A 14,561-nucleotide genomic window follows, 5' to 3' on the forward strand; every position below is an offset into this window, starting at 1 on the left:
CGGGCGATAGAAAGAGCTTCGTTTAATCTGAAGTGTGTTTCGTGACAGATGGAGTCGCTGACACCCGTGCGAATAAGAGCCCCTGTACCTCTTAAAAGTGCATTTTACCAGCACAACAAGAGCGATGAAAGCGTGTGTGTGAACAAAGGCCTGTTTGCCGTCAGCGTGTGATGGGCTGAACTGCCCACAAGCTCTTCATATTCTTCATTATTCAGGGGGAAAACAACACAAACTCAACATAGCACTGCAAAAAAGCTTCTCTTACTTAGTATTTTTGTCTTGTTTCCAGGTCAAATATCCCAAAAACTCTTAAATCAAGATGCATTTACTAAAGTAGTGGAATACCATAAGAGATTATGTCTTGTTTTCTGGGGAAATAAATACAAATTAAGTGAGTTTTTGCTTAAAACAAACAGAATGGTGTGAGAAAGATATCCTGTTTCTGTTTGAGTTCAGATGACTCTTCCCGAACGCTGTGCGCGGTGATGTCATATTAGACACAGGACACGGGGACTGGTCTTACTCTGCAGGAGTGTGAAGATGTGCCGGGTCTGGCTCTGGACGTGTGTGTGTTCGGACCGACGCGCCGTCAAACCGCTGATCCACTGGAAACCCGACGGACTCCTGGATGAGTGTGACGGCAGACGACCTTCAACAGAACATCATCATCATCTATACATGTGCCTTACACACGTTTCATGCATTCCCTGGGAAAAGCTGGTGACTTACATTGGAAACAAGCACTGTGTGCATTAAGGACATCAACTCCATATTTGCAAAATCAGCTAAACTCGTTAAACAACACGGTTCTGAACTCTACTTATAATCCCTTTAAAGGAGGAGTTCACTTCAGAATTGGTGATGATTTACTCTCCTCCACGTCATCCAAGATGTTCATGTCTTTCTGTCTTCAGTGGAAAAGAAATGAAGGTTTCTGAGGAAAACACTCCAGGATGTTTCTCCATATAGTGTCTTCAATGGGGTCCAACGGGTCGAAGGTCCAGATGTGAGTTTCAGTGCAGCTTCAAAGTCTCGACACGATCCAGCCGAGGAATAAGAGTCTTATCTTATCTTATTCGACCCGTTGGACCCCATTGAAGACACTATATGGAGGAACATCCTGGAGTGTTTTCCTCAAAAACCTTCATTTCTTTTCCACTGAAGACAGAAAGACATGAACATCTTGGATGACGTGGAGGAGAGTCAATTATCAGGACATCTTAATACTGAAATGAACTAATGCTTTAAAGACGCTACTCTACTGAGAGGGTTTTACTGTGAAACTGTCTATGCTAGCATGCTAATTACATTGCTAGTAGGCCACACTAATTGACTAGTTGGTTGTTAAACGGCTAGTCAAGTGCCTGATCTAGAAGTCCTCAAACAGGCTTCAAGCTGACTTAAAATAATTTTAAACATGATAAAACAAGCATTAAAATACTCCAACAACTGAAAATCAGATAATTCTTATTTTAATTCACTGCATCAACAACTGGATTCACATGGACTTGAAAAATGCATTGATGTTAGTGATGCATTCAGGTTATTTCTCTCTGTAAGTTTTTCTTTTTCTCTGAAATGTGTCTTGGGTTGTCAGTAACTGCATAGGTTGTAATTTTTAAATTAATGGTGAAAAAAGATGCATCAGAAAACCCAGCAGTTTCAACAGGAGTGTGTAGAGTTTTATGTTCACTGTAAGAGGAAGCTCTTGGTGTCATGGTGCTGAACGATTAACTTTACACATAAATATACTGTATAATTTATAAACACCATGGAATTAATAATGGAAATATCCAAAACACATGGTTCATCCCCCCAAAAACACTGTATTAACCAGGGCGGCCAATGAGCTTCTTCTTTAGGTCTGTGCTTTTGTTTTGCTATTGTAATGATGCTAAATGATCTACCGACTGGCTCACCACCCATGTGAAAAAGACGTAGGCTAAATGTATTAAAAATGCATTAAAGTATGGCCTATTTGTATTGTAGGTCTACTAAAAACACACTCAAGTACATTTTTAATACATTTAATAGTACATCTTTTTCACCTGGGCAACCTTCAGCATGGCATTAGCGCAGTGTCTCATACCGTGCTACTTTTGTTTTGGTGCTGATGAACCAGTACAATTTTGAAAGAATTTCAATGAAGTAACAGTTATACTGCAGGCAGACAATATGATGTGCTTTATACCAGAACACACACACACACACACACACACACACACACACACACTCCTCACCCTGCTCCGGCTGACAACTGCGCTCAGCGTTTGATGGACATGCTCGCTGGACGTCTGGAGTTTTATCAGCATATTCCAGCTCTTCTGTCATCTTGTCAATGGTGTTCTGGCAAGGACATCCACTGAGAGGCAGTGCTCCCGAGCCCTGCAGGAGACGACACACACCATCACACACACACACACACACACACACACACACACACACACACACACACACACACACACACACACACACGCTTGATCAGTCAACCTGCAGGCTGATACGCTGGAAAATATATGAATATGATCATCATCTCAGTGTGGAAGCCCATGACCACCACATGCTTTTAAATCACAATTATGAGATAAAAAGTCACAATTATGAGATAGGTCACAATTATGATAAAAGTTGTGAGTATGAGATAACTACGAGGTGTTAGTAATTATGAACAGGGTTTAAAATTTACTTTTTCAACCACCGGCCAATTTGGCTACAAAATGTTTAAGTTACCGGCCATTCAGAACTTCTACTAATACTTCTTATTATAGAGTATAGAAATCTATATATGAAATTAGGATTTCATACATTCATTTCTTGGTGTTAATTTCAAACCCTGATTATGAAGTCACAATTCTGAGATACTCAGTCAATTATGAAATAAGTGTCAACACTGAAACTAATAATTGCATTAAATTATCAAAATAAAAAAAAATGTTAATCAATTATGAGACACTAAGTCAAAATTAAGAAATAAGTGTCAAATTTGCCATACTAATAATTATGAGATAATGTTAAACTGATAATATATTATGTCATTATTATAAGATAAAAAGTAAATTACGAAATGTCACTTATGAGATAAAAAGTCAAAATTATGAGATATTATGAGAAATAAGTGTCAGAATTGACACTAATAATTATATTAAGTGTCAAAATTAAGAAACACTAATAATTATCAGAAAATTATTAAGATGCTAAGACAATTATGAAATAAAAAGTCAAAATTATGTGTCTTGTGACTTTTTATCTCATTTTTTTGGTCATAATTATGAGATAAAAACAGCACAATTCTAAGATACTAAGCCCTAATTATGAAATAAATGTTGAAATTGACAAGAAAATCAATTATGAGATAAAAAGTAAAATTCCAAGTCAAACTTTTGTCATAATACTCGACTTCCTCTCATAATGACTTTTTATATTATAGTTATGATTTACCAAAGCATGGTTTTCCCCTCATGTTTGAAAGAAACACGCCTGTGTGTTCCCGGAGCGGGGTCGGTCCGATGTTTCAGGGGTCATCCGGGTCACACCCGCGGGTTTGCTTTTCTCACGGTAACATTTGTGATGTAGTGCAAGAAGACCCCCTCAAACGCCACACACACACACACACCACCTGATTACAGCATGCCGGACACGGCACATTTTTAATAAATATTTCAGATCTCTTTAATGTCCTGCTGTCATCTGCAGCTGACCGTATGATAATTAGATTAATTATGCTGCAGTGTGTGTGTGCAGGGGAGGAACACACACACACACACCCCCCCAGAGCCGTGTCAGCGTGGATCTGTCAGCGTGACGGAGAGTGCTCTCGACTGAGCTTCTCTCGCAGGGTTTCCCTGCGCTGCGGGCGAGAGAGCTTGCCTTCTCAGGCCATGTGTTTTCATCCCCGATCCTCCACCAACACACAGCAGAACACACACACAAATAAACACGCGACCGCACAGAGCCAGAAGCTGAGACTGAGGACACGGCGTGACCCGAAACACACCAACTCCTCCACAAGAGCAGATCCACAGTCCAGCATCATCATGACCTGCTGATTATAAAACACACGCTGGTTTCTGATTGGTCTGCAGCTACTGTGCATCAATACTCAATACACATCTGCAGTGAATATAGTTTTACATTTCAGTCTGTTGCTTTCATAAAACTATCACATGACACACTTCAAATGTAATGCACGTTGGGTGGGGTGAGTCTGGTAAGGGGTTAAAGGTCACCGTGACCTTAACTGATGCCGCATTACAACATGAGAGCATGAGAGGAGTAGTATGGACACACACACACGGGCATGAACAGCACACACTCCTTAAGGACATCATCACAACAACAGTTAGAGGAAACGCTCAACACAAAGTCACACGAATAACCTTCCCAGCGTACCTGAGCACTCAGAGGATGATGTGAGCGGACGTGTGTGTTACGGCAGGCCTGCTTTCAGGCACGGGTGAATATTGCAGACGTCACAGTCTCCTACACACGGGACACACAGAGAAGAGAGCTGGCAGAGCGCCTTCCGGATGCTAAACCACACACACATGAGGAGACTAACAGGGCATGTCTGTACATCACTGGTTTCTACAGGGGTTTGTGAGTTGAAATGACATGAAATTAAACACACTAAACTCAAATAGCCATATATCTTATTAAATTGAAAGCTGCAATTAAATGAAAGTCCCCTCTGTGGTGTAAATCCAGCTTTTAATGTTGTTTATGTGTCTGTGTGGTGTTTTTAATATGCTTCAAGACAAACCATGTGTAAGTTCATAAGTCGACAGCATTGCTGAGTATTTCCTCCTTAAAACTGCAGTGAACCAAAGACAGTCTCAAACACACGCTTTGAAATCGCTGGTGTTTCTGACGTCACAAACTACCTTGTAACCAATCAGATCAACGTGTGATCGTCAACCAGTGGATCTCTGAGCTGAGTGAGTGAGTGGAGGCGGGGCTCATTTGCATATTCATAGAACCACGCATACTAAATGAGGCAAGGGTGTCGAGTTACACTCAAGATATTTTAAGACGAGAAATTTTTTTCAAGGAAAAAGGGAAAAGCTTAAATATGTCATTTTGGTGATCAAAGATGAGTTTTAAAGGGGTGGTATAATGCCCTTTTCACAAGATGTAAAGTAAGTCTCTGATGTCCCCAGAGTGTGTGAAGTTTCAGCTCTAAATATCCCCCAGATATTTTATACAGCATGTTAAAGTTGTCACTTTTTGAGGGTGAGCAAAAAACGCACCATTTTTGTGTCTGTCCCTTCAAATGCAAATGAGCTGCTGCTCCCGGCACAGGGGGGGGAGCTTCAAGAGCTTTTGTCCTTTTACCTCACACACACATATACAAACACACACTGAAAACTTTAAAAACTTTTAGCCTTTTATGTTCAAACCGGATTCAGACAATGATGGAGAGACTCAAGAAGAAGTGACAACATGTAGAATGGATAGTTGATGAATTTATGAAGCTGATGTGTAGTTATCTTCTAGTCATTGATTAGAATATTCTGTCATGATAATCTATAAATCGGGTTCAGGGGGCGGGGTTTATGTAAATTTAAGGGTTGGTGATGTCACTAACCCGGGAGGAATGTGGTGTAGTCTCTACCAGCCGTTTGTTGTAGTCCTTAAAAAGCGATTTCTTTAAAAGCAAATATCTCCCTTTGCTTTAAACTCTGAGCGTTGTAACTTTGCAGATGTTGTTTATGCTCAAACAGCAACATTACACACTAACTACAGTTAGAAAAGTCAAATCATAATCAACCACCCCTTTAATGGATAAAATGAATACAGGGGGACTTTACAGTGTATAGTCTGTTGCGCTGCGTGTTTCAGAATGAAGAGCGGCTGTGATTTCATTTACACATGAGCAGCTTATAGCATACAGCTTATAGAGATTATATATAATAATAATAATAATTATATTTTATTGCTTCTGGAAATTGTGTTTCCTGGATACATTGCGTTCCACCAAAAAACGTTGTGTTCACTAGCAAAAGCACTGTAATATATTTTACCTCCAATCTCACACTATTTCCATCACAAAAGATTTATGAGCAAATGCAAAGTTTCTCAGGGAAACGGAAAGCTTGGCTAGAGAACACACAAGCAGCGAAAGATCATTTCCTCCCATTTCACACACACACACACACACACACACACACACACACACACACACACACACACACACACACACACACATATACAGTGTAATAAAACCAATAAAAATTAAACACAAAACAAATTTCCTTTAGAAAAAGTATTTTGTCTGTTTACTTCCATGTCATGTGACCATAAGCCAACATCAGAACTGCGAACATGAAAATTCATTGTTACATAATTGAAATATGAACTGATACTAATATAAGTATTACTAATATTTTAGGTCCAGTTGCTTCCGCTGACAACAGTTTTGAAGGGTTCGATTCCCAGAGAAGGCTTGACCTCATGGAAATGTGCATTGCTCTGGAAATAGCAGCGCTGGTTGTGACATCACACACACTGACACGACTAACTTCACTAGTGGACGTCCGGTGCGGGACAGGACTGGTCTAGGCTGAACCGTACTTCTGTTTTGTCCTCGGTGTGCATGCGTGTGAAGCGCAGGTATCCCACAGGAGCGAAGGCATCGGCCGAGTGGATCACGGTCTCCGCAGAGTCACTGAAACACAGAGCACACAGTCTCACACACACACACACACACGATAAGCACATGCTGGCGTTGTGTTTGAGACTCACATGACGATCTTCTTCTTGAAGAGCGGACAGTCAACGGTGAAGGTCTCGTACTCGCCTCCTTCCCCACAGATGTGAACTCCATACTTCTCTGAAAGCTGTCGCAAACCATCACTACATATTCATAATACAGCAACATCACAGTTATTATTAATTACATCATATAGTTATGTTTTTGCTGGCTATTAATAGCAAATGTTTATATACACTACCGGTCAAAAGTTGTTTAAAAAAGTCTCTTCTGCTCACCAAGGCTGCATTAATTTGGTAAAAAATACAGTAAAAATATTGAAATATTATTCCAGTGTAAATCATCTGTTTTCTATGTGAATATATAGTAAAGTGTAATTTATTCCTGTGATCAAAGCTGAATGTTCAGCATCATTACTCCAGTCTTCAGTGTCACATGATCCTTCAGAAATCACTCTAATATGAGGAGTTGAAATATTTCCGATTATTATCAATGTTGAAAACTGATTAAAATTGTTTTTTCCAAGTAAGATTCATATTATTATTCATATTCAATTATTCATCAAGGACGCATTAAATTGATCAAAAGTGACAGTAAAGACATTTATAATGTTACAAAAGATTCTACTTTCTACTTTTTAACTTTCTATTCATCAAAGAATCCTGAAAAATAAAATGTTTCACAGTTTCCACAAAAATATGAACTGTTTTCAACATTGATAATAATCATAAATGTTTATGGATCATCAAATCCTCATATTAGAGTGATTTCTGAAGGGTCATGTGACACTGAAGACTGGAGTAATGATGCTGAATTAACTACACTTCACATAGAGAACAGCTGATTTACACTGGAATAATAGTTTGCAATATCACAGTTTTTTCCTGTATGTTTTTGATCTGCTCTGTATTAAACACACACGAGTTGATGTGGATTTGCAGTGAATAAATGATTTTACAATGAAAGGTTCTCCATCTCACCGGATCATGTGTGATACTGGACTGAACCTTAAAGAACATCATGATGGTGATTTGCCAGAAACGAATGAATCAGTGTGTCATCATCAGTCAAAACATCCTGACATAGTGAAACACTTGATCTGAATCAATCTAAACTAGCTTTATCTGGACAATAACTTTATTCTAGATCTGCTGTAAAGCCTAAACACTCTCTGTCACTGTAAAGCTGCCCTGAAACAATCTATATTGTTAAAAGCGCTGTATAAATGAAGGAGATTGAGTTGATGTGAAAGCTGAAGCAGAAACAGCTGACGGAGGTTCATTATTATTATTATTATCATTATTATTATCATTATTATTATCATTATTATTATCATTATTATTATTTCCCTCTGACCTCGTGCAGATACGGTTCCATCTCCGCCAGGGATTTTCCTAAATGTCTCTCTGGATCCAGACCTGCCACACACACACACACACACACACACACACACACACACAAGAGTGTAAGTGTTAGTGTTTAACACATTAACAACACGTCCGCTGCTCTGTTTGACTGGGCAAATGTGTGTGTACACACAGATCTGCTTTAACCGCTCGACTCCTCTGAGAGCCGCAGGTCAACACACGTACGTCAGTCTGAAAATATTTTAGCATGTCAATACAAATGCATCACGAGTGTGATAAACTGGAGATGTCAGTCGTGGAAGTTCACGAGACCATCATGCACTGCCAGCTGGTTGTGATCTGCCTCTCTCTGTACACAAGCCTTTCCATAAACAAACACACAAGTTATTCATATATCATGAGCTAGCATAGCTCACACAACATGGCCGCTGCGGGAATCAAATCAGGCTCACATCAACAACGCCCAGACATGATAAACACATATAATCCGACACAGAGCATCTGCAGGACGGGACTCAAACATGCGTGGAACTTTCCATGATTCGGGATATACTTTAGTTTTATCTTTTTTAACCAATGGACTGAGAAAATGATCTTCAATCTCAACCAGAGTAAATATGTGCAGGCTTATTTTAAATGATGTCTAGTAGCAAAATTTGGAAAATTACTAAATATAGTTTAAAAACCCTGATTTGTGTGATTTTGTAAGCAAAAAACAAATGTTTGAAGTTACTTATAAATGTATATTATTTCCCATAAAAACACAGTACACTCATGTAAAGCAATACATATTATATACTAAATCTAAGCTGTGGGATTGTTTATATTAATATTAAAGTCTCCCTGTAGTCAATAATTTTATCCTTTAAAACTCATCTTTAATCACCAAAATGACATATTTAAATGTTTTTCCAAGAAGAAAAAGTCTTCATGTCTTAAAATATCTTGAGTGTAACTCGACACCCTCGCCTCATTTAGTATGCGCGGTTCTATGAATATGCAAATGAGCCCCGCCTCCACTCACTCACTCAGCTCAGAGATCCACTGGTTGACGATCACACGTTGATCTGATTGGTTACAAGGTAGTTTGTGACGTCAGAAACACCAGCGATTTCAAAGCGTGTTTTTGAGACTGTCTTTGGTTCACTGCAGTTTTAAGGAGGAAATACTCAGCAATGCTGTCGACTTATGAATTTACACATGGTTTGTCTTAAAGCAGATTAATAACACCACATAGACATATAAACTACATTAAAAGCTGGATTTACACCACAGGGGGACTTTAAATAACTATATTTACAGCTCTACTCTGCTAAATACAACTGTAAGATATTACAATAGTATAAACATTAACATCTTCTTTTTCTTTAACGCTGCTTTGAGAAAAACGTATATTGTGAAAAACGCTTTACAAGTAAATTTGACTTTAGTTGTTTGACTATTTTAAAATCACGGTAACACTTTACAATAAGGTTCATTAGTTAACATTAGTTAATATATTAACTAACATGAACTAACAATGAGCAACACATTTATTACAGTATTTATTCATCTTTGTTAATGTTAGTTAATAAAATCCAGCTGTTCATTGTTTGTTCATGTTAGTTCACAGTGCATTAACTAATGTTAACTAATACAACCTTTGATTTTAATAACGTATTAGTAAATGTTGAAATTAATATTAACTAAGATTAATAAATGCTGAAGTATTGTTCATTCTTAGTTCATGTTAACTAATGAACCTTACTGTAAAATGTTAGAGTTCAGTGGTTCAATGGCTGAGCTTGATGCGTTCAGTCTACAATTAGTGTACAAACTGGGGAAAAAGCTACCATGATCTCCCACCCCACATGAAGCTTTCATTGCTTGTCATATGTCAGTATTTAAAGGAGAACTTGGTAGCTTTTTTAACTTAATAAAACTGTCTAGAAATCATTTGGATGGTTAAACAACCTGTTCTGGTGATATTGGTGACTTTCCCCGCTCCCCCCAGCGTTCCCAGGCGGAAAACCAACCTTGCAACTTGTTCACTACCGTCCCGGCAAGATAGAAATTGGAAGTCTCGTGAGAAGCGAAAGCGAGAACGAGAACGAGCGCGAAACACAAATTGCATTACGGCAATTCGACATAAACACACACGCATGTATGATGTATTACCAGATTACCCACCTCGGTAGACAAAGCTCCACGCGATACAGTTGGCTTGCTCCGATCAAAACAAACGCACATGAGCAGCGGTAGAGAGGGGGAGGAGGCCGCCGCAAGTGAGTTTTTTACGACTGTGTTGTGAAATATACGCCCCCCACAGCTGTAGGGGGAGCTCGTGGGGAAAACATGCGACAACAAAAGGGAAAATCAGCGAAGAAGTGACTAGAGTTCGCTAGAGTTGCCGAGTTCTCCTTTAATGGAAAGTGCATTAAAGTGGCCAAAACTACAACTACAAAACCTTGTACAAACTCAAATCCATCAAGAGGTTAAACTCTCACCACTTTTCACAACAAACCATGACAACCCATCATAACACAAGCCCATATTTTCCCGTCCGCTCATGATTGTCGTGTACCACACCAGAGCGAACCGCAGAGAAGCGCCTTTCTTCCCGCCTGACCTCAGAGATCAGGGTCCAAACCACAAGCCCTGAGGGAGCCTGCACTTTCGCTGGCGTGTTTTCAGAGGATCATGCTGGCGCGCTCGGATCTGCAGGGATCAATGAGAACGAGAGCGGCCCCATTACCCGGCCCTGGGGAACACCGCTCATAATTAGTGTGAGAATATCTAATCTCCTCTCCTCTCATGTTAACCCCACACAAAGGTAACAGGGAGAACGCCATTAAAATTCAATCCTATTTAAATATCCTTTTTAATTAGTCATGCCTTTAAAACAAATTTTAATGATTGATTTCAAACTGCTGAGAGGGAGTCTGTTTTATAATATCTTCATTAACGTCTTGATTTTAAATAAAGGATCAAGCACACTGCAAATTTGGTATTTAAAGCTAGGATGCAGAGGGAAAATAAAGCAAAAGAGACGAATCGCATCATGTAACTGTGTGTCTCGCTCCACCCAATCAGAATATACAGTGAAACTGAATCTGGGAAGTGGCATGATTATAATCTTGGTGTTTTTTCTCTATTTCTGTCACCTTGATCTTGTTCCTTGCCACTGTCGCCTTCAGCTTGCTCAGTTAGGGTTAATATTCAGTAATATTATTGATTTAACTGCACTGACACTGTTGGATGAGAACAAATCTTGAACTGAATTAATCTGAATAATGACATTATTGTCTTCTGTAGAGCTGCTTTACAGCAGAATTTAACTTGTTGCATAATTTACACAATGAACTGAACTAAATCAACACTGAACTGAATTGAGCTGAATTTGCATCATATTTGATGAAGTCTGCATTATTAGGGGCCAAGCACCGAAGGCTGGCGTTCCTATTATCATGATTATTCTTCCGTTTCCGTTTCCTCTTCTTGCGCTTGAGTCAATGGTAGCCCGTAGAATCGTATGGTAAAAAGTTATGAAATTTGGCACACTGATAGAGGTAAGTCCAAACATTCACCGGAGCAAATTTGGAGTCTTTATCTCAATCCCTCTAGCGCCACCACCTGCCCAAAGTTTGACTTACATTTGTGCTAATAACTTTTGAATTGTAAGGGCTAGAAACAAAACTCAATTAGAACTAAATTTTCCGAAAAACCTACTTTTTCGAACTCCTCCTAGGCCGTTGCTCCGATTTTCATGAAATATAAACCAGATCATCTTCAAAAGTTATGGAATTCAAGTTGATTTGTTAAACCGTTTTCAAAAAACGTACAATTTTATGTAGCGCTTACGAAAATAGACATAAGGCTGTATCTCCTCAATGCTTTATCGTATTCAGACTAAACTTGGTCCATGTCATCTCAAGCATGACCTGAGGCTACAAGCTGTGTTTCGGCGCAGTTCCACCTACTGGTCTGGAGATATGAAAAATGGCTATTTTTAATAAAAGTGTTCTCATTAGATTCAGAGCGGCATGCTGAGTCGAATGATATCCAATTTTTCCATATCTGTTATTTTGGCCGTCTGCCATTTTGATTATTGTAGTAAAATGCTGTATTGAAAATCATAAAGTATAAAAAAATGTGTATTTTATGAACGTATTAGAGTATCGTTACAAAACTCAGTATGGGTCATTCGCACAATGCCCTGAAGGACCCTGAGAAGTTTTGAGACAGCGCCATCTAGCGGTAAAATCAAATATTCAAATGCTTATAATGTTGGGTGTGGTCGACTTATTTTCACGGGAGTCATCTCATTAGACTCTTGAATCCTTGCCGAGTCCAGTGATACCAAACATGCCAAGTTTCACCTTATGGTTTGTGCAACACTGTGATTTAGCACTTAAAAAGCTTCCGCTAATATCTTCAAAACCGTTAGTCCAATCGAGATGAAACCACCGTAGGAAATTCGGAAACATAGGTCACTGGCAATTTGCTAATGCCCCAATATAAAAATGTTGATAGTAAGTGGCAAAAAGATCCAATCAATGTCGCCCATGAATCATTTATAATGTGCTCATACATGATAAATGTCTAAAACTCCGAAACAAAGTGATATATTTTCACCAAATTTGACACACACATGTACTTTTGAAGGCGCCATAATAGAACAAAACAAAAAATTGCCATTAATTACAATACAGTATTATGCCATTAATGTTTTTGTATTGTGCATCGTCATCGTAGCTGTTGTAACCTTCTGCCTGTCGACATAACGAACATCTGAAACCAGGTGAACATAGCAGATCTGGACCAACTACATCCATACTGGCCTAAAATATTCAGACAGTCAAGATCATCTCTCATTTACATGAGCTGCACGGCGTTCATTCATCTGCACCTGTTTTACTACCTGACCTAAAGCTAATTACCTCACCCCCTTATGGCACATTAAACACAAATAAGCTCAGTCCAAGCACCATTCATCTGTCTGCACGTCCATTCCCGCTGCCCTTTAGACAAGCAGAGTCCAAGCAGAGCCCCAAGGAGAGATATGCTGGAAAAAAGTCCTTAACTCATTATTATCCTATAAAACTCAGATTTAATCCAGTCAACTTCCAAGCCAGTGAACTGCGCACAAATGGATTCTCAAGTTTTGCATTAGATTTCATGAGCTTCAAATTAGAGCAAATTCTTTTTAGGTCACAAGTTCTTACAATACGGCTTTCTTTCCTTACGTGCTTCTTCAGTCTGGACTTCAAGACACCATTGTTTTTACATGCACTGGTCAAGTTTACAGATTTCTGTCTAATTTGCTTACATAACTTGTCTTCTTTCAGACTAGAGGAAATATAAAACATCCAACATGTACATTTAAAGTCCCCTGTGGAGAAAATCCAGCGTTTAATGTTGTTTATGTGTCTATGTGGTGTTTTTAATCTGCTTTAAGTCAAACCATGTGTAAATTCATAAGTCGACAGCATTGCTGAGTATTTCCTCCTTAAAACTGCAGTGAACCAAAGACAGTCTCAAAAACACGCTTTGAAATCGCTGGTGTTTCTGACGTCACACACTACCTTGTAACCAATCAGATAGGGCTGCACGATTATGACAAAAATCATAATTGTCGATTATTCCCTTGAAATTGTAATTGCGATTATTAATTACGATTATCCCAATTTACTGTACATTGAATGATGTTTTGAATAGTTTGGCCACAGGACCCACATTTCCCCATGGTCATCAAGCCGCCACCCACCTTTTTAGGAATTATATAGGCCTATTATAATACATTTGTTTACAAATTGTGTTAAAAATGGTGTTAAAAATCAACAATGTGTTAAAAATTGTTGACACACACACAAGTACTGTCCCCCTTTACTTAACATACAAATAAATTGTAAGAATATGACTAATACTGATAAATAAACAGTAGGCCTACGAGGTTAAGGTATTAGCAGTCCCAAACTAGTTTTTGTTCATACAATCTTGGTGTGAGCCACCACAGTCATATAAAAATATACAAAATAACCAATAAATGGCATTTTGGGGTAATGGAAACAACAGTTAGGCTACCATGGTGATACACAATACTTGCAAGAACTGTTAAAGAGACATGGAAGCTGCTCCTGATAAATAGAATGAACATTATACTTGCATGCAAAACACATGACGTACCAATAACGTTATGTTTATTGGTATTTTACTTTTATTTCGTTACTTACTAATTTACTACGTTACATGCTCGTATTTTTATTTTTTGAAATCCAAAAAGAGAAATCCAAAATCCCCTCCGCAAAAACCTTTAATATGTCAAAAATGATTAACAAGAATAATGAACTTGGCTTTATCCAATGTTCAAATTTATGTTATGGAAATGCATGCAAATTAGTGCATGCATATTTAATTAGATAATGCCTAATTTGAATATTTAGACAACATTTCAGAAGACTTGCAGTACAAATCAATTGTCGTAATGAACTGTGATTAACAGATTG

The 14,561-nt window shown here is 38.5% G+C and overlaps 1 protein-coding gene across 3 annotated transcripts in view; it reads right to left on the minus strand.

The window, feature by feature from the left end:
* Positions 1 to 14,561, minus strand: part of dph6 (diphthamine biosynthesis 6) — a 113,440-nt gene that overhangs the window by 60,316 nt on the left and 38,563 nt on the right. For all 3 annotated transcript variants that reach the window (XM_081347610.1, XM_081347611.1, XM_081347612.1), the window contains 5 exons: positions 8,066 to 8,127; positions 6,742 to 6,836; positions 6,571 to 6,664; positions 2,241 to 2,385; positions 524 to 649 (listed from right to left, as the gene is read on the minus strand). In XM_081347610.1, coding sequence (XP_081203736.1) covers positions 524 to 649; positions 2,241 to 2,385; positions 6,571 to 6,664; positions 6,742 to 6,836; positions 8,066 to 8,127 — 522 coding nt within the window. The remainder of the gene's footprint in view (positions 1 to 523; positions 650 to 2,240; positions 2,386 to 6,570; positions 6,665 to 6,741; positions 6,837 to 8,065; positions 8,128 to 14,561) is intronic.

The sequence above is a fragment of the Scardinius erythrophthalmus genome, assembly GCF_964197995.2.
Source record: "Scardinius erythrophthalmus genome assembly, chromosome: 19".
In the NCBI taxonomy this organism is placed as follows: domain Eukaryota; kingdom Metazoa; phylum Chordata; class Actinopteri; order Cypriniformes; family Leuciscidae; genus Scardinius; species Scardinius erythrophthalmus.